The sequence below is a fragment of the Muscardinus avellanarius genome, assembly GCF_963383645.1.
Source record: "Muscardinus avellanarius genome assembly, chromosome: 6".
Taxonomy (NCBI): Eukaryota; Metazoa; Chordata; class Mammalia; order Rodentia; family Gliridae; genus Muscardinus; species Muscardinus avellanarius.
In genome coordinates this window covers 65,710,859-65,733,202 of record NC_137791.1, presented here as the reverse complement: position 1 = coordinate 65,733,202, position 22,344 = coordinate 65,710,859, and the positions used below count along the sequence as shown (strand labels likewise).

Sequence of the window (22,344 nt, the reverse complement as noted above, 5' to 3'; positions counted from 1 at the left end):
TTCATTCTCTGACAGCTTCAGCAGTTAGAAGATGCCTTCAGTGACTCTTCAGTGCTTATGTGTAAGTCTGTGCCAACTTGACCTTTCCTGTCTCAAGTTTCATCCACCTTTAGAACCCCTTTGAGTTTCTATACACATGCTTCCAAAATGCTGTATTTTTTACTATAAAGCCCATAAAAAATTATCTAAACCTTTTGAATTTTTCTTTAAGGTGCATGGGTCCTATTAATATAGGTCTGATAACACTGTTCACTAGGTTATTTAGTAGAAAGTTTTTTGATATAGAAATTTTTTTAGTAGCTTAACAAATAGATTTTTGTTCAGAATGCAGTTATTTAAAGTATAGTTGTTTTTATTGACATTTAGGAGTTTTTCATATTGATAGGTGCATTAGAATAATTTGAGCCCAGCGTGGTGGCATATGCTTGTAATTTCAGCATTTGGGAGGCCGAGACAGGAGGATCGCAGTTCGTGGACAGCCTCAGCTACTATGTAGTGAGGCCCTCTGCAACTCAGTGAGACCCTGTTTCAAAATAAAAAATAAAATATAGGGCTAGGGGTATGGCTCGGAGGTAGATGCCTGTGTGTTCCATCCCCAGTACCACACACACAAAAAAGAATAATTTGATAAATGCTTGCAATGTGTAGTGTTTAAATCAGGGTAATTACCTTTTTCATCCCCTCAAACATTAATCATTTCTCTGTGTTGGGAGCCTTCAATCATTTCTTGAAATTTTGAGATGTATCATAACTTGTTGAATACAGTTATCTTATGTGATGTGTAGCACAGAAGTCTTTCCTCCAGTGGACTATGTTTTGGTGCCTCTTACCTGATCAGTTCTCATCCCCAGTGCCCCATACCTCTCCTAATTTCCAGTGGCCGTTCTTCTGTTTTTCATGTTATTGATATTTTTCTTTAGTTTTCACATATAAGTAAGTCAAATATGCTGGATTTGTCCTTCTGAGCTTGGCCTTTTTCACTTAACATGTTTTCCAGGTCTAGCCATTTTGATGAAAAAGATAGGATCTCTTGCTTTATTGCTAAACAGTATCCTGCTACGTGGATCACCCATGCTTTTGTCTTTGTTTTATCCATTATTAGTCTATGGACACTTTGGTTGAGTCCCCATTTGGATTATTATGGACAGTGCTGTAATAAGCAGGGAGTGCAGAGGTCTCCTGATATGCTGTTTTTATTTCCTTTGGATAAACCCACTAGTGAGATTGTTGGTTCGGATGGTAGTTCTAGCCTTAATTTTAATTCTGTCAAGTCATCTAGTTCCTTTTCTTGGAACTAAGTCACCCAGAATACACATTCGTTAGAATGCAAAGGGACAAGCACCTTTTTGATGATCAGATTCTTTGTCTGTCATGCACTGTACACTCACCTTAGTATCAGGGACCATAAGAAAAAACTTTAATGAAAATCAGGAGATTTACAGCAAAAGAATTGAATAGTCTTAAAAGATTTTCTTTTCCAGTTATGGAAGTAATTATACTTTGTGTGCTTCTCTTTCTGGTCCTTTTAAAACATCAGTATGCTTTTAATCTGGGGAATTTTATCTCACCATCATTAAGAGAAAGGGAAATCGGGCGTGGTGGCAGAGGCTTTTAATCCCAGCATTTGGGAGGCTGAGACAGGAGGATCGTGATTTGAAGACAGCCTCAGCTACTTAGTGAGGCCCTTTGCAACTCAGTGAGACTCTGTTTCAAAATAAAGAATAAAAAATAGGGCTGGGGGTGTAGCTCAGAGATAGAATGCCCCTGGGTTCCATCCCCAGTACTGCCAAAGAGAGAGAGAGAGAGAGAGAGAGAGAGAGAGAGAGAGAGAGAGAGAGAGAGAGAGAGAGAGAGAAGTTATATAGCCATTTCTCTGTGGTCGATCTTATTCAGAGATGTGTAATCTCATCTCTCCCTCACAGAACACTTCTAAGATAGGTATTATCTCCCTTTTGTGTGGGAAAGTGGAGGTTGAATAGTGAGGAGCCTGGTTGACTTTCTCTCTTTGGCCTGTAGTGTTCACTGGGGTCCTCGCATCACATAGCTCCTGAGGACAGATGGTTTCCAGGGAAGGCAGCCATGCACACTCAGGCTGATGACACAAGTTCTGTGGACAGTCAGCCCTGGTGTGAGTTTCTGACTGCCCTCGGAAGCTTTGAGCCAGGAAGGGTGGCACATGCCTGTAATCCCAGTTCTTGGGAGGTTAAGACAGGATGATTACTGGTTTGAAGTCAATCTTATCAACTTAGTGAGACCCTGTTTAAAAATCAAACAAACAAAAATAATTAAAAGAACTGGGCGGGGGTATACTTTGGAGGTAGAATGTCCCTGGCTTTAATACTCATATCCACAAAATAATAAAATCTTTGGACTAAGAAGTCTTAGGGCCTTTGTTCCGAAGCTGGGGCTCAACAAGGAAACACTTAGGAAGCACCATGAGAAGTGCATCACCCAGTTTGCTAAGACTTACTGATGACATATTTTATCTTACTAGGAACCAAGTATCTTTGCAATTGTCATAGGTATTCTACCGGTTTTACCTATTTTTTTAGGAATATACTTTTATTGGTGCATTGTAGTTGTACATCATAATGAGGTTCTGAGTGATGGAAACATACATGCACACGGCACGGGTGTGTTTCGCTCTGGGTCCCTCCCCACCCCTCCCCTTCCCTGAATGTATTATTGATATCTAGTGTTGATAACTGCATATATGTACATAGTATTATTTGAATTGTTTCCTTCATCAAGTTTTCTTTTCCCCATCTTCACTTCTCTTTTGTTTCCTCCCTTCCTTTCTCCCTCCCCAAATCCCCTTCCACTGTTCTACTGGTCACTCTCCTCATTTTTCTGAAGTCCCTTTGTTTCCCAGATTATTTCTATATTTCACATATGAGTGAAAGCATACAGCCTTTCACTTTCTGAGACTGGCTGGTCTCACTTAGCACAGTATTCTCTAGTTACATTTATTTTCCTGCAAATGATGTGATTTTGTTCTTTAGAGCTAAGTTAAATTCCTTTGTGTATCTATACCACACTTTATAACCCATTATCTGTTTGAGTTTTTTGTTTCTTGTTTTTGTTTTTTAATTAGTTGGATCTACACAAGTGAAAAGGACTTGAATGGGAGCAGCTACTGGGGAATAATTGCAACTTACAGTGGAGCTGGCTATTACCTGGATTTATCACGAACCAGAGAGGAAACAGCTGCTCAGATTGCTTTCCTCAGGAAGAATGTCTGGTTGGACCGAGGAACCAGGGCAACTTTTATTGATTTTTCAGTGTACAATGCCAACATTAACCTGTTCTGTGTGGTCAGGTGTGTACTGAAGATGCAGTCTGAATATCCTCTTCTGGAGATAGGCCAGAGACCCTTGCCTACAACTGGCTTAATGTGGGAATGTGGGTGATAGCAAGACAGAGTGAAAATTAAAGGCTTAATGCATAAGGATATTTGGGGGGAAAAGTTAGTATTCTAGAATATTTGGTTTTGAAAAGAACCTTATGTCAGTCTAAGTTTATCCCAATTCTGGAATCTTTCCAGAAAAAAAAAAAAAAAACTTCATTTTTTCAACAGCTATCCTCAGTTGTTATAAGGATGATGAGAACTATATACTCCCTCACCAAAACCCCTGCCTTTCAAAGCTCGGCCCTTTCAAAGAGTTTCCCATTATTAGATGATGCCCAAGATACTAGACACGAGTACAGGAGTGAAGGGCCATTCCTGATGGATGCCTGGTATCTGCTCATGCCTGAGACTCATCAAGGCATATAAAGTGAGTTCCTCCTGATGGCTGCAGTGAAGCGTGGAGGAGGAGGATGCCAGGCAGAACTCTGACAAAGCTTCTACTTCTAGGATGTCTTCAGTCTGTCTTTCACTTCCACCGTAGACTTCAAGGATGGTCCCCATCCAGGCAGTTACTTAATTTCTCTGCACTTGTTTTCTACATTTATGGACATGGTTGACAAAGCAGGGCCAGAATGGGCCAGAGAGAGAGATGACTTGACAGAGGTCACTTCCTCCCCTGCCAGTGTATGCCGAGGCTGTAGGTCTTTGCTATCATTATTACTTTCCTATGATTTTGGTTCTCACTGCTACTTTCTAGCACCTCAGATACAAATGAATGAACAGGAAAACTGGCCAAGATGAGGAAGGGTTCCTTCCACAGTTCCCACCTTTACTTGGTTATTGCTTGAGTACGTGTGGGTCCTAGAAGCTGAAGCACCACATGTTGCCACCCCTCCTGTGATGTCAAAAAGTGAAGAGTTTAAAAAGCTAAAATTAGAGCTAGAGATTCTATTTCTGGTTTGATAGCAAGAAATACCATTAAGTGAAGCATTTAGTTGTTCAATGTGACACCTCTGAAATGGAAATTTGGCATGAACAATACTCAGCTCAATATGGGAAAGTACTAAAGATCAGTGCCGTCAGAATGAATGTAAAAGGTGTATATTACCACAGGAATTTGTTTAGTACCTGTGAACTGTAAGGCTCTGGAATGAGAAGAAAACATCCCTACAGAGGCCAGCCTCAGTGATGATTAGGTGACACCCACCTACCTACGTACTGAATGGATGGATGGATGGATGAGAGGCTCAGTATTTTCTTTATGAATTGCAAAATAGAGATCCTCCTCTCCACCAGATTATATATGTTTTAAGTATAAGGCTTGTGATTCTTTTTGTTCTTCATATTGCCTATAGAACTATGTGCATGCATTTAATAGAAATCCTAGAAAGATAACTTTCCGTTTTTAAAAATATGCATATTTGGTACAGTATAAATATCAGAAGAATAGAAAAAAGCTTGAGGAGGAAGGAATCCTTTGGGCTGGGAGGCCTCTGAAAATCTCATTACTTTTATAGTTTAAGATTCTGCAAGTATGGAGGTGTTGGTCATGATCAGCATTGTTTGCCATTAGCCTGGGGTGACTTGGGTAGAAGTTTTGTTACCTTATAATCATCAGACAGAAGAAATAGACACCCTCCCCTGTCTACATCCATGTGTTGTTGTTTAATCGTGCTTGTTGCAATGCAGGTTATTGGTTGAATTCCCAGCAACAGGCGGAGTGGTTCCTTCTTGGCAGTTTCAGCCAGTAAAGCTGATCCGCTATGTCACCACTTTTGATTTCTTCCTGGCTGCCTGTGAGATCATCTTTTGTTTCTTTATCCTTTACTACATGGTGGAAGAGATATTGGAAATTCGCATTCACAAATTGCACTACTTCAAGAGTTTCTGGAATTGTCTGGATGTTATGATCGTTGTGGTAGGTTAATGAGCAACAACAAACTTCATACTCTTTTGAAAAAGTATGTTAAATACAGCCTCTGATTCACTCATCACCGTGCAGCTTGATATTCCCAGGAGAAAATCTAAAAATTCATTCCTATTATATCTATTTCTTTGTTACAACTTATCTTCTTTTTTTTTTTTTTTTTTTTTTGGTTGTATTGGGCTTCCTGGAAGCCCTTCTACCTCCGGGCTACACTCCCAGACCTATTTTTACATTTTTACTTGGAAACAGGGTCTCCTAAGCCAATGCGCGTGGCTGGCTTCGAACCTGCGCGATCCTCCTGTCTCTGCCTCCCAAGCACGGGGATTACAAGCGTGCGCCACCACGCCTGGCTATAACTTATCTTCTTATTTTGCATGAGAAGCCTTTGTGACATTTTTAGTAAACTCTTGGTTAAACACACTAATAATGAGAATTACTCAGTAATTCACATTTACATTTGGCTTAAGCCTTCTATGTGGGATTTAGGGGGTAAAATGATTGATTTTGTGTTTTGCTTTATAAATGACCACCTGTTCCATACTTTTTTATGAACATTTGTCCTGTGAAGAGTAAAATTATCCGACTGGATGGCAAATTGTATCTCACAAGATATAGATAAAAGGTTATTGTTGTATTCACTCAACCAACCCATCTTCTTTATTCTTCTCAACTGAGTCCATGTAGAAAACATGCTCAGTGTATCTCAGTGAGTTCTAAGAAAATTCTCGATCAGCTAATAAAGTCTCCCTGTATTTAAAAACAAAAAGGGGGGGAGATGGTGAGCCTGCCTTTTTAGGTCAGCATCAGACAGGTCTTTGTTGTGATAATCACCTGGGCCCTCCCTGGTCAGAACAGCTCTCTCAGGAAGGGTAATGAAGTGGTCCTTGGTCACCATCCAGAAGAAAAGAGGAAGTGGACAGACTCCACACCAGGACAAGGTTATTATGATCGACCTCTAGCACTCTCCTCATGCATATGAGTACGGTGGTGACTGAAGACAAGTAGGGCCAGTGTCCCCTCAGATCTGACTGTATAGCCCAGACCCAAGGCTTACTGGCTTTTCCAGTAAGTGGTAAGGAAAGAGACAGACGAGGTCCCACATATTCCCTCCACAAGCCTTTTGGAGATCCTCATGTTATGTCCATCATTTCCAGCATCTTTAAGACTAACTGTGTCTCTCATCTTATGAGCACCACTTGTCAGTGCATTGAGTGTCTCCCTTTACCTTGTGTGGCAGATGCCAACTTGAAGTCATTTTTTAAAATATTTAGCTTTGTATTTTAACCTTGTGTTTCTTGAGGGCAGGGTTCAGATTCACTTCTATTTAGCTCTCTTGGTCTCTCACACAATGCTGTGTACATAGATGTCTGCTATGTATTTGGTGGAGGGAGGAATGAATGAGCAGTTGGAAATTGGAGAATAAAGAGAGAAACCAGAATTTTTTAATTTTAATTTTAAAACTACGAAGAAAAAGAAATCAGTGAGGCAGGTGAAGCAAAGGGGTAAAGGTGACCTGTGCGAGGGTGGCAGGAGGAGGAGGCACGCCTTGAATCTGTTGTAGTGTTGTCTCTCGTGTACACGTGTGCCTGGGTGTGCACAAACTATGTGTGCATGCACTCATTGGATTTCTAATCCTACCTCAGGAAAGGCAAGCAGTATGCTGTTTACACATTTTTAGCAGTGACAAGCACCTCCCGTTCAAGTGAGTGGCTTTTATGAATGGCGTGGAGAGAGTATAGTGGTCAGCTCTGGCAGCCACTTCCATATGTTGGTGAAGGAAAACCAGTCATTGCAGGTAACTTATTTCTAAAGCATTGTAAATAAACATGAATCTTTTGTTTTCCAGCTATCAGTGGTAGCTATAGGAATTAACATATACCAGACGTCAAATGTGGATGGTCTACTACACTTTTTGGACAATGAAAATACTTTTCCCAACTTTGAGCATCTGGCATACTGCCAAATACAATTCAACAATATAGCCGCAGTCACAGTATTTTTTGTTTGGATTAAGGTAATTATACCTCATGTTCTGGGTTTTTAATAATGCTTTTAGTTTCTTTTCATTAGCATGACTCACACGTAATGTTGGAGGGCTGGAATTTGCCTTTGTGGCCAACGTCAAGTGGCTAGCCAAACTGCTTCATTACTTACATGAAGCAGTACCAGTTGGCACAAGGACCATTCCTCCCACTCTGGATGGGGCCACTTCTGCTACCAAAATTCTTGCAAGATCTAGCTAGCCCTATAGGTTTCATTTTATATCTGCAATCAGAAGCCTTTTCAATGGCCCAGGATGCTCTAACACAGGGGCAGAAGTCTCACCTGCTAAGCTTCGACCAAGTGAGGAGAAGGACCTTGAAAAAGAGGAGTCAGTGCAGGGTTTGGGTGGGGAGGCTGCTCCGCCTGCCAGTGCCTGAGCAGGATCATCTCTTGTCCAGCAGAGGGCAGAGGGAACTTTCTTTAGAACTGAGGTTGGGACAGATGCTTCCTTCACAGAGCTCCCTACTCACTCATTCTCTTTCCTTAAGGTGTACTGTGTATCTCCAAGTGTGAAAGGTCAGGGCAATCTGTGTACAACAAGCATCAACTCTGGAGATGCAGGGAATCCTGAGGTAGCTGCTGACCTGCCCCAGCTCAGGTTCTGTGATCCTGCTGCCCAGACAGTATACTTCAGTTTACTTCATTAAGATTAAATCCAGTTCCTCAATCATTCCAGCCACATGTTACATGCTCAGTGTCTCTGTGACGGGAAATGGAAATAATCAAATATTTCTGTCTTGGAAGGTCCTCGTCACACCTGTTCTGGAAGGACTTGCCACAGCCCTGTGTTTTCCTGAATCAGTGTTTACACCTGGAGGCTTGAGGCACATCAGAGGCACAGGCTCATTTTGCGTGTCTCATACCAATTACTTAGCTATGCATATGACCAAGAGAAGCCATCAATAATGTACCAAACCTTTATCTTAAAATAGTGATAATAGCCAGGCATGGTCACACACACTTGTAAACCCAGTACTTGGGAGGCCGAGACAGAAGGATCGCAGGTTCATGGCCAGCTTCAGCTACTTGGTGAGGTCCTCCGCAACTTAGTGAGATCCTGTTTCAAAATAAAGAATAAAAAATAGGAATGGGGGTGTAGCTCGGAGGCAGAATGCTCCCGTGTTCAACCCCCGTACTGAAAAAGAAAATAAGAATAATGAAAATAGCCAATATCTCAGGTCTCAAATGAGTAGAAATTGTATTGTCATGTTAAATTAACACCAGCCCTCAAAAAAAATTTCCTCTTTGCCAGAAACCATTTATAAAAGACTATTAAGTAAAATTCTAGAAGTTTCCTTCCATTGTGTGCCTCTGGCTCTTATATCTCATTTATTGCTCCACTTCCCAAAACTTCACCACTGAGTTCTTTAAGATGGGGATGTTGACTCTACCGCTCACAATTAATTCCATGGACTCCTCCACTGGGGCTTTGCCCAGAGCTGCAGGATTGTCCTTGCACCCCTGGGCCACCTGCGGGTGCCCTGTCCACAGCCATACCCAGTGTGGCTTAGCAGTGTGCCTAGCGAGGTCACCCCTGGCTTCCAGCCCAGCCAACTTCTGGGAATCACAGTATTTCAGTTGTTGAGGAGATTGAAGTCAGCTACATAAAGCCATCCTTACCTAGGAGGAGCATAGTAAATGATAGTAATTCACAGTGAGAGCTGAGTGTGATGGTACAAACCTGTAACCCAGTACTTAGGAGGCTGAGACAGAAGGATTGCAGGTTGAAGGCCAGCCTTAGCAACTTAATGAAGCCCTCAGCCACTTAGTGAGACTGTTTCAAAATAAAACATTAAAATAGGGCTGGGGATATAGCTCAGAGGTAGGATGCCTCTGGTCATCCCAAGTACCGTAGACACACACACACACACACACCCTATTTTTTGTATTGGTTTTTATTTGTAAGGTTTTTCCTTTTAATTTTTTGAGGAGCAATACCATGAGTTATTTTAATTATAATGAATCTTGTTTTCATTGTGTTTTATCATCGTGTAAAATGTAAGCAGCAGGAGGCAGAAGCTTGGTTCTGTTCACTGCTGATCTCCAGCTCCAGGAGCAGCCTGGCACGGGCAGGCACTCCACAAACACTTTTTCAAGTGAGAGGAGGATAGTAGTTGCTGGGTTTTGAAAAAAAACAAAACAAAGAAAAGTGATTCTCTTTTTTTTTTCCTATTGTGTGGTAAATATATATGTATGTATGTATGTATGCATGTATGTATGCATGTATGTATGTAAAGCATTTCATCATGTCAAGTGTGTAATTCAGTGGCAGGAAGTACATTCACAATGATGAGTAACTGTCAACACTGTGCATGACCAGAATGGGTAGGGCTGGGGGTATAGCTCAGAGGTAGAGTGTTTGTGCGTCACTACCCAGTAACACACACACATGCACACATACACAACACACATTAAAAAAAATACATTCAACACATTAACTTCCCATGTCCCTCCTCATCCCAGCCCTGGTATGCTCTAGTCTAGTTTCTGTTTTGGGGTGTGACTACTCTGAGAATCTCATATTGTCATAGGCAACATGATAACTTCTATGGGTTCTTGGCTTCCATGGTGAAAAGAATTTCAATACGTGCCAGTCAGAAATAAAGGCAGAGGTTTTAATTCAAGTAAAGTGAAGATACATGTTCAGGGCAAATGCTGGCCATCTCCAGAGCATGAGAGCCACTGCAAGGAGAGAGGGACAAGAGCTGAAAAGCTGCCCCAGAGCTGCCCCCAGAATGACCCAAAATGGCTCAAATCTCCCCAAATGGCAAATAACTCCTCACAGCTATACTTCTATGACATAAGAGCCCTCTAAGAGGGGTTGCCCAGGGCACATGGGATGGTGGCCATTGTTGAAGCTTTCTGGTTCACAAAAGGTGGGATTTCCTTTTGGGACTGGACTCCTCAGGAGTGGAGACCAGAAGCCAGGGTGCAGGACTCTTTTAACAAAGGTATAACTTTTGGGGGTGATCTTTCTGTAGGCAAATAAAAGGTAAGCTCTCAGGCTTTATTGCCTCAGGAATTTCCTGAGCCAGCCCATTATGATTTAAAAGTATGGGCCTGGATTTTTAAGAATAACCAAACTCTGTTAAAATGAAGATTTCAGATATAAAAACCATATCTTACTTCCTTCCCAATGTGTCTTCTTTCTACCTAAAATTTTCTTCTGTTCTACCTCATAAACACTAGTGGAATTATATAGTCTTTATCCTTTGTGTCATACTTATTCCACTTGGATAATGTTTTCAAGAATCAAGTCACAGCATGTATCAAAATTTTATTTCTTTCATAGATGAATAACATTCTATTGTGTGTGTGTATGTGTATATGTATATACCAAATTGCATGCATAGACACATTATATCTGATGATGCCTTCCCTTTCTTTTGCAGCTCTTCAAATTCATCAATTTTAACAGGACCATGAGTCAGCTCTCCACAACTATGTCTCGGTGTGCCAAAGATCTCTTTGGCTTTGCAATTATGTTCTTCATCATTTTCTTAGCATATGCTCAGTTGGCATACCTTGTCTTTGGCACTCAGGTTGATGACTTCAGTACTTTCCAAGAATGTATGTAAGTATATATGAAGTTAAGAAAAATTTAATCAGAGGTGTTACTTCCTACTCACGTATAAAGAATAGTGGGTAATTTTTGACAAGAAAGTAGTTTTTTCAATATAAGAATGTATTACATTTTCCAAAACATTCACTCACCAATGCAGAGATGACAAGATGTTCTGAAGTGCTGATGCTTGCAGCCCTCATGTAGTGAGACAGAGTCGAACAGGCATAAAAATCAGCAGGATTCCAAGTGCAAGGCCTTAGCCCCCAGTGCAGATGGGAGCCTCTGAAGGGTCCTTGCACATATTTTTTCCCTTGAATATTATTACTACATGTTGAACTCAAGTTATTTTATAAGGAAAAGTACTATTTCTAGTATTCTAGGATCAAATTAGAATTATACAGGAATTTTTTTTCAGTGCTTTTCCAAATAAACTAAAACCAACAGCAAGCAAGAAAAAAAGTACCCAGTATCAGATTTTTGTGCCATTTACAAAGAAGTTTGTAGTTAGGAAAGGAGATAAAGGTGTACTAATGCAAGTTGATAGGGCTTTGTGCAACGGGATCCCTAATTCATCTTGCTGTTTGACAAAAGTCAAGAATGGAAATGGATCCAGCCTGGCAGCACTCCGCCACTTTGACCTTACTTTGAGTGGAGATGAGAATATGGGCACTTTGAATACATACAATTCTTGATATCTTTCAAAACTTCTTTTTCTTTAAGAGATTTTAACTTTAGATCAAGAGTGATCATTGTGCAGATATGGAACCCAGATTATGTATTGGATTCTTATAACCAATTACTATATTAGTCATCTAATAATAATGATAATTAATGGCAACCAAATAGAAATAACCTGGGTACCTATGTAGTATTAAAAAATATTCTAGAAGGCTTCAATCACTGGTATATGTAGCAAGACTTTTCCAAAAAAATCAGCATTTGTCTAATATTTGGCAGCACGTCCCAATATCCATGAGTCCAAAAATGTGAACTAACCTTTAAGAAATGTTGCATCAACTGTTGGGCACTCTTTGGTTTTATATTGTGTTGTGCTGTTTTTTTGTTTGTTTGTTCTGTTTTTATAGTTTCACTCAGTTCCGTATCATTTTGGGAGATATCAACTTTACGGAGATTGAGGAAGCTAATCGAATTCTGGGACCACTGTATTTTACTACTTTTGTGTTTTTTATGTTCTTCATTCTTTTGGTATGTACACCTTTGTTTATAGTGAGGTGATTTAAACTTTGTGTTCATAAATCACCATCTTCTCTCTTTTTACTCTATTCCCCATCATTTCAAATAAAGACCCAGAAAGTAGGACAAATGCTGATTATAGAAAATTTATTTTACTTTTTGGAATTTTAAGCATTAACCAAATATCTTTACCATAGTCTTTCATTTATTCACATATATGCGTCTATTCAATGCAAAATAAATGAGAACAATTGCTGATTTTCAGAGTTACTTAAGAAGGTTTCACCTCAAAAGTAGAATCTGATCACGTGCTTTCCTAACACAGATGTCAGTACTTTCGCAGTGAAATGCTGGCATGACTTTTCATTTCACGCTTGAATTGAGTGAGTTATTGCATTTGAGGAAATTATTGCGTGTCAAGATTAAGTACTCTGTTTTAACTTATTCATATGTCACAGTTTATGGGCTTTTAGGGACTGCCTACAGAAATATGCATATATTAAGTTTAAAATGAAATCCAACTATGAATGTAAATTACTTTAAAATTATCTTTAAAAATAAAGTTTTTGGTGCCAAATATGGTGGCACAAGCCTGTCATCTGAGTACTTGGGATGCTGAGACAGGAGAATCACAGGTTAAAGGTCAGCCTCAGCAACTGCAAGACTATTAGCAACCTAGCAAGAGCCTGTTTCAAAATAAAAATAATAATGGAGCATTGTGGTACATGCTTGTAATCCCAGTACTTTGGAGGCTGAGACAGGAGGATCCTGGGTTCCAGACCAGCCTCAGCATTTTAACCTTGAAAGACTCTGTTTTGAAATAGAAAGGGCTGAGGGCGTAGCTCATAGGTAGAATGCCCCCAGTTTTAATCTCCAGTCCACAATAAATAAAGAAATAAGCAAACAAATAAATCAAATAATTTCTAAAAAAAATTGTTGGGGATATTGCTCAAAGATAGAATGTTCCTGGTTCCAATACTCAGAGCTACTACTACTACTAATAATAATAATAACTTTTTTTATTCTTTTGATTTGGTACGAAATTAATACTGTTAACATTTTTGCCATGTTAAGTAAGATGTTGTTGAAGGTTTATTTTTCTTTGTATTAACATTTGTATATTCATTTTGTCCACTGAGAAGTGTTAACTTAGGCAATGGACATTTTTCATCTAAACACAAACATTTAACACTTTTTTTTTTTGCTCCACCATACCTGGCAGGAGAATACCTTCAGTATAAACTTGTCTTTTAGGGTTGCCTGAGCTGGCTTCCTGGTGTGAGTTGACTTCCTGGTGTTAATTCATTGTCTATACTTTTAAAAAAGTTCACAGTGGTGTGAAGTAGCTCATCTAAGCCAGGAAGTCTCTAGTGCCCACACACATGTAGGGAAAGACTTCCTAGAGCAGAGGCCCATCTGATAGTTAGGGGACATTCTGAGGCGGGCTGGGGAGGCTGAAGGTGAACGTCCTCTCCACTCAGGCACTGCCTACTTTTGAAAATCTCCTAAGAGGACCCACCCTTTAGTCCATTTCCATAGACTTGTGCAGGCACCAGCTAGCCATTTGTAGCCAAAACAGAGTGTCAGATGCCTGGGTTGGAGAGAGAAGGTGAAAGACATTCCTACGGAAGGGGCTGAATGGAGCTTTTGGCTGGGAATTAACTGGCTTTCTGTGATCTGTTCTCATCTCTGCTACAGAATCTTCATACTCCCCCTAATTGATAGAACCTTAGTAACCCTCTAACATAAAAGAGGCTTCTTTGTTCATTCATCAATCTAATAGATTTTTACTCTACCATTACATATGTACATATATCTATACATATATATGTATATTATAGTTTTTAGTGTAACATAACATAATATATATTATAGTTTTTAGCATGAGGTACACAGTATATTCTGAGGACACTGTGGCAAGGAAAACAGAGTAGGACCCCACTCTGATGGGAGATTGCATGAGCTTGTGGGGGAAAAAACCACATAATTGAATACACTACTCCATAGTTACAAACCAGTTACATGCTAAAAAGGAAGAGCATGTGAAAGCGGTACTTAATCTATAAGGTACAATGTTTCCGGAAAGTCTGTTGAAAACAGATGTTACAAATACAACTCATTCCCACCAGGGAAGGAGAAGTGAGGAGAGTGAGCCAGCCCCACCAAGCAACAGGTATAAATGAGGCAGCACTGAGCCTGCCTTAGGGCCCGCCCTGAGCACTTTGCCTGGACTCCACTAACTCACGCTCTCAGTATGTAAGAGAGGTACTATTACTTTTCCCATCTTAAAAATAAAAAACAAATCCTTAGCAGGAGGCTTAACAAAGTTAAGTGATACAGTCTTGGCAGTGGCAAGATTGAAATCCAAGTTTGCTTAACTCATGGTCTTCATCTTTTCCAGAAATTGCACTTTACTATCTTTCTTGTAAGCCAACTATATTACTATTTGCAGAAGTCTTTTTAACTTTTTAAAATAAGTTGTGTAAATCTGAAATGTGATTATATAGTAAAATTTAGTGTAAACATAGAACTGTACCTATTTGTGTTGACTATTAAAATGTAAAGAGTTTTTAAAAGTTGTATACCCATAGTAATATAAGTAAACTTTTTTGCATCTAGAAAATATAGATATAAAAACGTGATAAAATAATTTCACTATTCCTAGGTAAACACACTTATATTTTCTTGCACTTTAGTATTTTTTTGTACAAAGCCTATCATAGTATATGGTTTTATAAGTGAGTATATTTTCTTTTGTTATAATGTAATGGAGAAAATAGCCTTTTCAAAGAACATGGTAGTAAAGCTATTACTTTATGTCGTCATAAAGCATTCAGATTAGGGGAAAGAGAGATGAACAAAAAGAATTTTAGATTGATGTTACAAAATATATTTGTGTTTTTTCCCCTTTTACTTTCCTCTGATTTACAAACAGAATATGTTTTTGGCTATCATCAATGATACTTACTCTGAAGTGAAATCTGACTTGGCCCAGCAGAAAGCTGAAATGGAGCTCTCAGATCTTATCAGAAAGGTAGGATAACACCAATTCCCAGAATCCCTGCACAAAATGAACCTTGAAGTCAAATTTCCATCTCAACATGAATACATTGAGTTTGTACTAATATTAATAAGGTATAGGCTGCTATATCATAGGAATAATTTAAATGTTCTTCTTTTTGGAGGCTTGATAGAGATGCTGCTGGCCCGGACTTAAGCTCTGTGAACCCTTTTAGGCCCCAGAATTCAATTCTCCAAAATATTTTTTGACTCATAAGAGCTGAGCTCTTTTATATGTTTTGACACTGCCTCTACTTGGCTCCAACCATCCAGATCCTGAGTTCAGAATAAACTGGAAGTCATGATTATGTAAAGAAGCTTTCAGCTCTTCCATCTCATCATTTTAAAGAAGAGAGGGTTTTAAGAGTCTTTTACCCTTTGCCCTTGACTTCCCAAAGCACGTGTAAACTAGTCAAAGTTCTATGAATTGAAGCCACAAGCCTGGGCCTGAAAACTGCTTCCACACCTTCTCGAGAAATGATAAGTTGCTATACAGGAGATGGGGTAGGGAAGCGGGGCAGCTCTGCTCTTCTTAGCACGGCTTCTGTATTTGGCTGAAGGAATAACATGTAAAAACAAAGACACTTATGGTGCATGTCTTGTCTTCTTGTCCTTAGTGAGAGAGGGAGCTCCTTCTCCACCTTGGGACCACATTGTTTCTGTATCTTAATTTTGTATCACAGCTACTTTCATTTTAGCAAATCTTCAGTGTGTATATGAGCAGTACACACTGCACACTGTCTTGTTACTCAAAAGATCAGGTATCACAGGGATGTTTGTTTGTTTGTTTGTTTGTTTTTGGTTCCAGGGATGGAACCCAGGGCCTCAAACATGCTAGGCAAGCTCTCCACCACTGAGCTACATCCTCAGCTGGAGATAGCCCAGTTTTGTTACATGACTATAAGTCTTCAAAAACTTGGTTCAAATTTGAGTTATCATTCTATCAACTGTGAAGAAAAGCACAAAGTACACACTCCATCATCAGCTCTTCAGTCCAGAGGGCATTACCTAAGTCATATTACCTAAGTCACGCTCAGGGCCCAGGCGTGATGCTGCGTTCATTCTGCTGCTGATTGGTCACTGGACTTGTGCTGCAAAGTTCAGCCAAGTTCACCCAGCAACACAGTGTGGCTTTACTTCCTTGTCTCCTGGCAATTAACACTTTACGGAAATGCATAATTGAAAAAAGAGAATGGCCCGACAGAAATGAAATGACACTTTACTGGATGTGAAACCAAGACAAATGTCTTAGATTTCTCAAAGAAATAGCTGTGATGGGAATGTTGACGCTGCCCCCTTTGGAGTGATGTGGGTAGACTGCCAGAAGAACTTAGTGAAGGCCAGTTCATCGGTGTAAATAAGGAAAGTGTTTGTGATGGAAAGAACAAAGATGTGGTGGAAGAAGTGATCCCGGCAAAATACTTCACATTGATGGAAGACTCCTTAGAGATACTTCACAGCAATGAAACTGCAGAAGAATTATGTCAGAAGGACATCCATGTTTTTTTTTTTTTTTTTTTTTTTTTTTTGGTAGGGGGGTGTTGTTTGTTTGGTTGTTTCTTTTTTGGTGGTACTGGGGTTCCTCGAAGCCCTTCTACCTCCGGGCTACACTCCCAGACCTATTTTATACTTTTTTATTTTTGGAAACAAGGTCTCTTAAGCTAGCATGGCTGGCTTCGAACCTGTGTGATCCTCCTGTCTCAGCCTCCCAAGTGTGGGGATTATAAACGTGCGCGACCATGCCTGGCAAGGAGATCCATGTTTTAAAAGGGATATGACAGTTCACCAATGCATAGAAAATACATCCAGTTCACGTTGTAAGGGACATGATGAAACATTATGCAAGAAGAAGACCCAATTGCTGTTCAAACTACTCTGGGTACATGTTTTACAAAGAAATGAAACTTCTCAATGTTTCTAATGTTTTAAATGCCACATTACTAAATAAGTGTTCATTTTACTTTTTATGTCTTTACAAACTTATAACTGACACTAAGGAAATTTTTAATGTTTTCAGCATTTTAAGCTTATGAAATTTGTCCTATTAATTACATAGTCCACTTTGCACATTTTCTGCCTACGTGGAGGCTTTTATAGTCCTTCACTAATATGCAAAGCCAAGTCTGCCTCCATCTGGTTGGTTAAGATGTTTACTTGTTCTTGTGGTGCCAGGAGCCAGTCAAGGGACTTAATATGATAGGCAAGTGCGCTACCACCCTGCTGTATCTCCAGCCTAGCCACTAATTTATTAGTGAAAAATTCTCATCCATATTTCACTTTTCTACATACTGAATTTGTATAAATATATAAGAAAATTATGTATTATGAGATAATAGAAAAGTAAATCATTTATAAGTCAGGTTTCTTGGAATTCTCAAAAACTATTGCATATTGCTGTATACTGGGGCAGTAGGAAGCCAGACATGTGTGCAGCTATGGACTGTGTAGTGAGTTTTATTTCTGTCTGCTAAGCTGAATACTAACTCTTTCCATATAACTCTTCTACAAAAATTTTATGGAAAATAAGGATATGTTCATTATTTACTCAACACATACTGGCTAAGTGGCTGGCATCCACAGGCACTGAGTTTATAGTAGTTACAACTACAAATACATGATAAATCAAATGGAGAAGCAGAATAAATTAAAGCAAGTCTTTCTCTTCTTTTTTTGTTCTTTTTTTATTATTCCAACAGGGCTACCATAAAACACTGGTCAAACTAAAGCTGAAAAAAAATGCAGTAGACGACATTTCAGAGAGTCTGCGGCAAGGGGGAGGCAAGTTAAACTTTGATGAACTTCGGCAAGATCTCAAAGGGTAAGAGTCACACACTGGGGACCTGTCAAGTTTCTGCTTCCATAGATAAATTTTTGGTGACGAGGGTGTTTCTGGCCCAGGTACTCATAAAAAGACGTTTTTTTTTTGTTTTGTTTTGTTTTTTTCGTTTTTTTTCCCCAGAGGCAGTTGTCTTTCTAGAACACTGAAGGGTTGGTCTTCACTTAGCCATTTCCATTTTCCTCCAGAATTTTGATGACTCTGGGGTTAATCCTGTACAAGAATGAGTTTATCTTTATCCTCTTAATGATTTCAGGAAGGGTCATACTGATGCAGAGATTGAAGCAATATTCACCAAATATGACCAAGATGGAGATCAAGAACTGACTGAACATGAGCATCAGCAGATGAGAGATGACTTGGAAAAAGAGAGGGTGAGTCTATTTTAGTAGAATAAGATTTGATTAAGTACTCACCATGCATCAAACACAACACTAAGTGGAGAACTACTGAGAATTCCTCCCCCCACCTCTCAATCAACTTATGTATTAGTACACTGCTTATTCAAACAGTAAAAAAAAAAAAATACTATAAAATAGCAATAATTTAAGAAGTTTTGAAGTGAAGAGTGAAGCAAAACAAAAGTGAAAATAATAGGTTATTATGAAGCTGAAAATTACATTCTGTAACTACAAATATAATTGTAAAACTGGGCTACAACTTTGGCCTACTTAGCCTGAAACTTCCTAGTATTAGCTTAAAAAGAGAAACCTGATTAGTTGCATAGTTCACAATGTCCATGAGACATTGTGAGAGGAAAATAAAATAAAAAAGAATACCTAAATGAGTGATGTGTGCATGTATGTGCTATCATCTTATACTCTATTAAGATGTATGACTGCAATGCTCCAATAAAAAATTTTGAAAAAAATAGAACCAGTTATTAGGAGATATAAAATTATTCTGGCTAGTTAGTTATACTTTAAATTATTAACATTTATAGTAAAATAAAATAACATATGCTTTCTATTTAAATGCTTATTACAAAGTAGTTGCAAGTAAACACAACTGCCAGGTGTGGTGCTGTACACTTCTAATCCTAGCTACTCAGCAGGCTGTAACAGGAGGATCACTTGAACTCAGATGTTTTTAGGCCAGCTTGGGCTACAGAGTAAGACCTTCATCTCAAATAAATAAATGAACAAACAAAATTAAATCGAAATGAGCTTATCTAATCAGAAAATAATTAAAAGCTTTACCATTAACCATCACATATAAATTTTAAACAAACAAACAAAAAGAAACTGAGGCACAGATAACACAGATGAGTGCAACACAGAGAAGCCATTTTCCTAAGAGGAAAAGTCTAGAATAGTGGTTCCTAAACACTGCTCCACAGAACAGCGCCAATAAGCGACTAGTTTCATCTGTCATAGTGAAATGTTAGCACAAAGGGATTAAATTTCACAAGTCTCTATTAATCAAAATTCTTCTGAGATTACAGCCCTACTACTCGAGAGCTATTAAATTTGTCTCTTATGTAGAGAGTGTAATAAATATATTCTTTCATTTTCTTTTAGTTGTGTTGTTACATTTTTTGATGTTCTGTCTTGTTTAAATAAAAAATTAGCAACTCCTTGCCAGTTTGAAAATTTGTCAATCCACAAAATTAAAACATGTGGAAATCCCAGTGTGGCACACATCCATTTATTTCCTACTTGCCCAACACCATGGTAAAATTTGTGCGGGGTCTTGGTGTGCCTGCTCCTCACTCGATGACCTCATGTTCTCCAGGAGGACCTGGACTTGGATCACAGCTCTTTACCACGTCCCATGAGCAGCCGAAGTTTCCCAAGAAGCCTGGATGACTCTGAGGAGGAGGATGATGAAGACAGTGGACACAGCTCCAGAAGGAGGGGCAGCATCTCCAGTGGAGTTTCCTATGAAGAGTTTCAAGTGTAAGTGTAAAGGAATTGTCAGAATTGGATTTACCAGAGTCTAAATGAGATGAGCTAGCTTCCCTGCTCTTTCTAAATTCACTCTTTTTCATTTTTCATTTTTTTCTTTAATATTTTTTATTGGTGCATTGTAGTCATACATTTTAATGGGATAAAAGACTTGTATAGACATACATGCACACATCACCCAGTTAGCCCCTACCTGATCCCCACCCCATTCCCTCCCCATCCATCCTTCCCATGCTTGGCTTAGTGATTGACTTTGATACATTTAAGTACATCATGTGCTTTAGAGAATTTTCCCCTCTCCCATCCCCTCAGGTCGCCTTATTTGCTCCTCTATAGGATCTCTGAATTCAAGATAATTTAAAAGTTTGAGATTTTCTTTTAAATCTCAATAGTTACAGTTGTTTCACTGGTGGAAAAGTTACAGAACTCACATACCATCATTCCTGAAGTTGTCTTTAGTTCACATGTTTTTAGGGCATTATACAGCTATTTTTTTTAGTCAGATAATGGGATTGTGCATAGCGTACTGTAGTCTAACTACATTATTTACTTAGTATATGATAAAATTAATTCTATGCTATTAAGTATATTCTATTCAATATAATTTCTTTTGGTTACCTTTGAATTTCATTGTATAGATAAGCAATATTTATTTGAGGGGGTTAGTACTAGGGGTGAAACTCATTGGCCCTCTACCACTGATCTGCACCCTTTAGCCCTTTTTATTTTTTATTTTGAAACAGGGTCTCATTCAGTTGCAGAGCTGGCCTCAAACTTTCGATCCTTCTTTTTCAGCCTCCCAAGTACTAGGATTATTGTTTTGTGCCACCATGCCCAGCATAAATAATAAAAAATCTCCTATCCATTATTTAATGTAACCATTTTCATTAGTAGGTAACAGCCTACTTTGTAGCCAAAATTTTTAGATGTAAAACCTTACTTTGAAAATTTTCTAAAACTGAATAAAAAGATGGGCATAAATTTTTAAGAGTTCAGATACAATATTGACTGGCAGGAAAGTTGAGCCAGTTAGGATTCAACTTTTGTCTTCAAAGCTTGAAACCACTTAGCAAGTGGTTTCAGGGTGGGATGTAGCTCAGTTGTAGAGGGCTTGCCTAGCATGTGCAGTCCTGTTTTCATCCCTCACATTTGAAAAAATAAATTCAAGTGTATTTCAGATTATAGTATAGTTTAAGGGGAAAAAAATCCCTTAGCACTTTATTAGAAAAAATGAGTGACCTGCAGAGACAGTAATGGTGGCTTTGGCCCTGTGCACTGTGGCCCCATAGCCTGGTGAGACGTGTGGACCGCATGGAGCACTCCATTGGCAGCATTGTGTCCAAGATTGACGCTGTGATTGTGAAGCTGGAGGTCATGGAGCAGGCCAAAGTGAAGAGACGGGAGGTGCTAGGGAGGCTGCTGGATGGGGTGGCTGAGGTAAGTGACAGTGGGCTGGGAAACACTTCTAGGCACATTGTTGATGCTATTTTGTAGCTGAAGTAGTGAGGGAGGATTTTGTATGTATGTATGTATGTATGTATGTATGTATGTATGTATGTATACTTATATTTACACTCAAAATGTAGTCTCTGAAATTTTTCCTCTGAAACAGAAATACTTCATGACTAGATGAACTATCAAAGTGGTCACGTTCTGTACCCTTTACCTGCGATGCTTGTTCTCCTCTCTGAGTGCAGATATATTGAGACTCTGGAGGAGGGACAACAGTCCACACACTGAAGGTCCTGCCTGCACAAGTGGTGCAATGAAGTGATCACTTATTCCCGGGGCTTTGTGAATTGCTATTATTTGCTGTGACTCTCCAACATTACCTAACTGTAAACGGATTATTTGGCTCTGGATATCCTAAGACAGTTTCTATGTCAGAGCGTATGCATCACCCCTCCAGCAACAGCCTGATTTCTTTTCCCTTGTTAGGATGAAAGACTGGGTCGTGACAGTGAAATCCACAGGGATCAGATGGAGCGGCTGGTGCGGGAAGAGCTGGAACGCTGGGAATCTGATGATGCTGCTTCCCAAACGGGCCATGGGCTTGGTGCAGCAGGGGGACTCAATGGCCAGCCTCGCCCCAGGAGCTCCCGCCCTTCCTCCTCCCAGTCTGCAGAAGGCGTGGAAGGTGGAGGTGGAAACGGAAGTGCCAATATGCATGTATAATATATGTGTTAGTGTGTTTTCCTGGTAGGTGAGAAGGCAGCTGTCTCCAATTGCCATAACAAATGCACTATTTATACACCCTGGTTACCATATGATGCTGATCTTTGTGACCAACTGTTAATCTTCTGCACTTTAATTTATTTTACATAAGCCTTACCATGGATTCATGAAGATTTTTCTTATATGGGTAATCCAGATGTAAATATTGAGTTCATGAAAAAGATTTTGAAAAGTATGTCAAGTTGTATGCGTAGTTGCCGCCCTGCCTAAATCTTCTCAGTTGACAAT

At 39.3% G+C, this 22,344-nt stretch overlaps 1 protein-coding gene across 1 annotated transcript in view; it reads left to right on the top strand.

Annotated features, from left to right (window-relative positions):
- The window catches only part of PKD2 (polycystin 2, transient receptor potential cation channel), a gene marked incomplete at both ends in the record, with an annotated part of 45,016 nt that extends 22,960 nt beyond the window's left edge, over positions 1-22,056 (top strand). Inside the window, 11 exons of the mRNA XM_080697549.1 lie at positions 3,095-3,319; positions 5,039-5,267; positions 7,123-7,290; positions 10,712-10,893; positions 11,970-12,090; positions 15,014-15,112; positions 17,835-17,956; positions 18,231-18,348; positions 19,709-19,872; positions 21,171-21,318; positions 21,820-22,056. Coding sequence (XP_080553675.1) covers positions 3,095-3,319; positions 5,039-5,267; positions 7,123-7,290; positions 10,712-10,893; positions 11,970-12,090; positions 15,014-15,112; positions 17,835-17,956; positions 18,231-18,348; positions 19,709-19,872; positions 21,171-21,318; positions 21,820-22,056 — 1,813 coding nt within the window. The remainder of the gene's footprint in view (positions 1-3,094; positions 3,320-5,038; positions 5,268-7,122; positions 7,291-10,711; positions 10,894-11,969; positions 12,091-15,013; positions 15,113-17,834; positions 17,957-18,230; positions 18,349-19,708; positions 19,873-21,170; positions 21,319-21,819) is intronic.
- Positions 22,057-22,344: the final 288 nt, after the last annotated feature.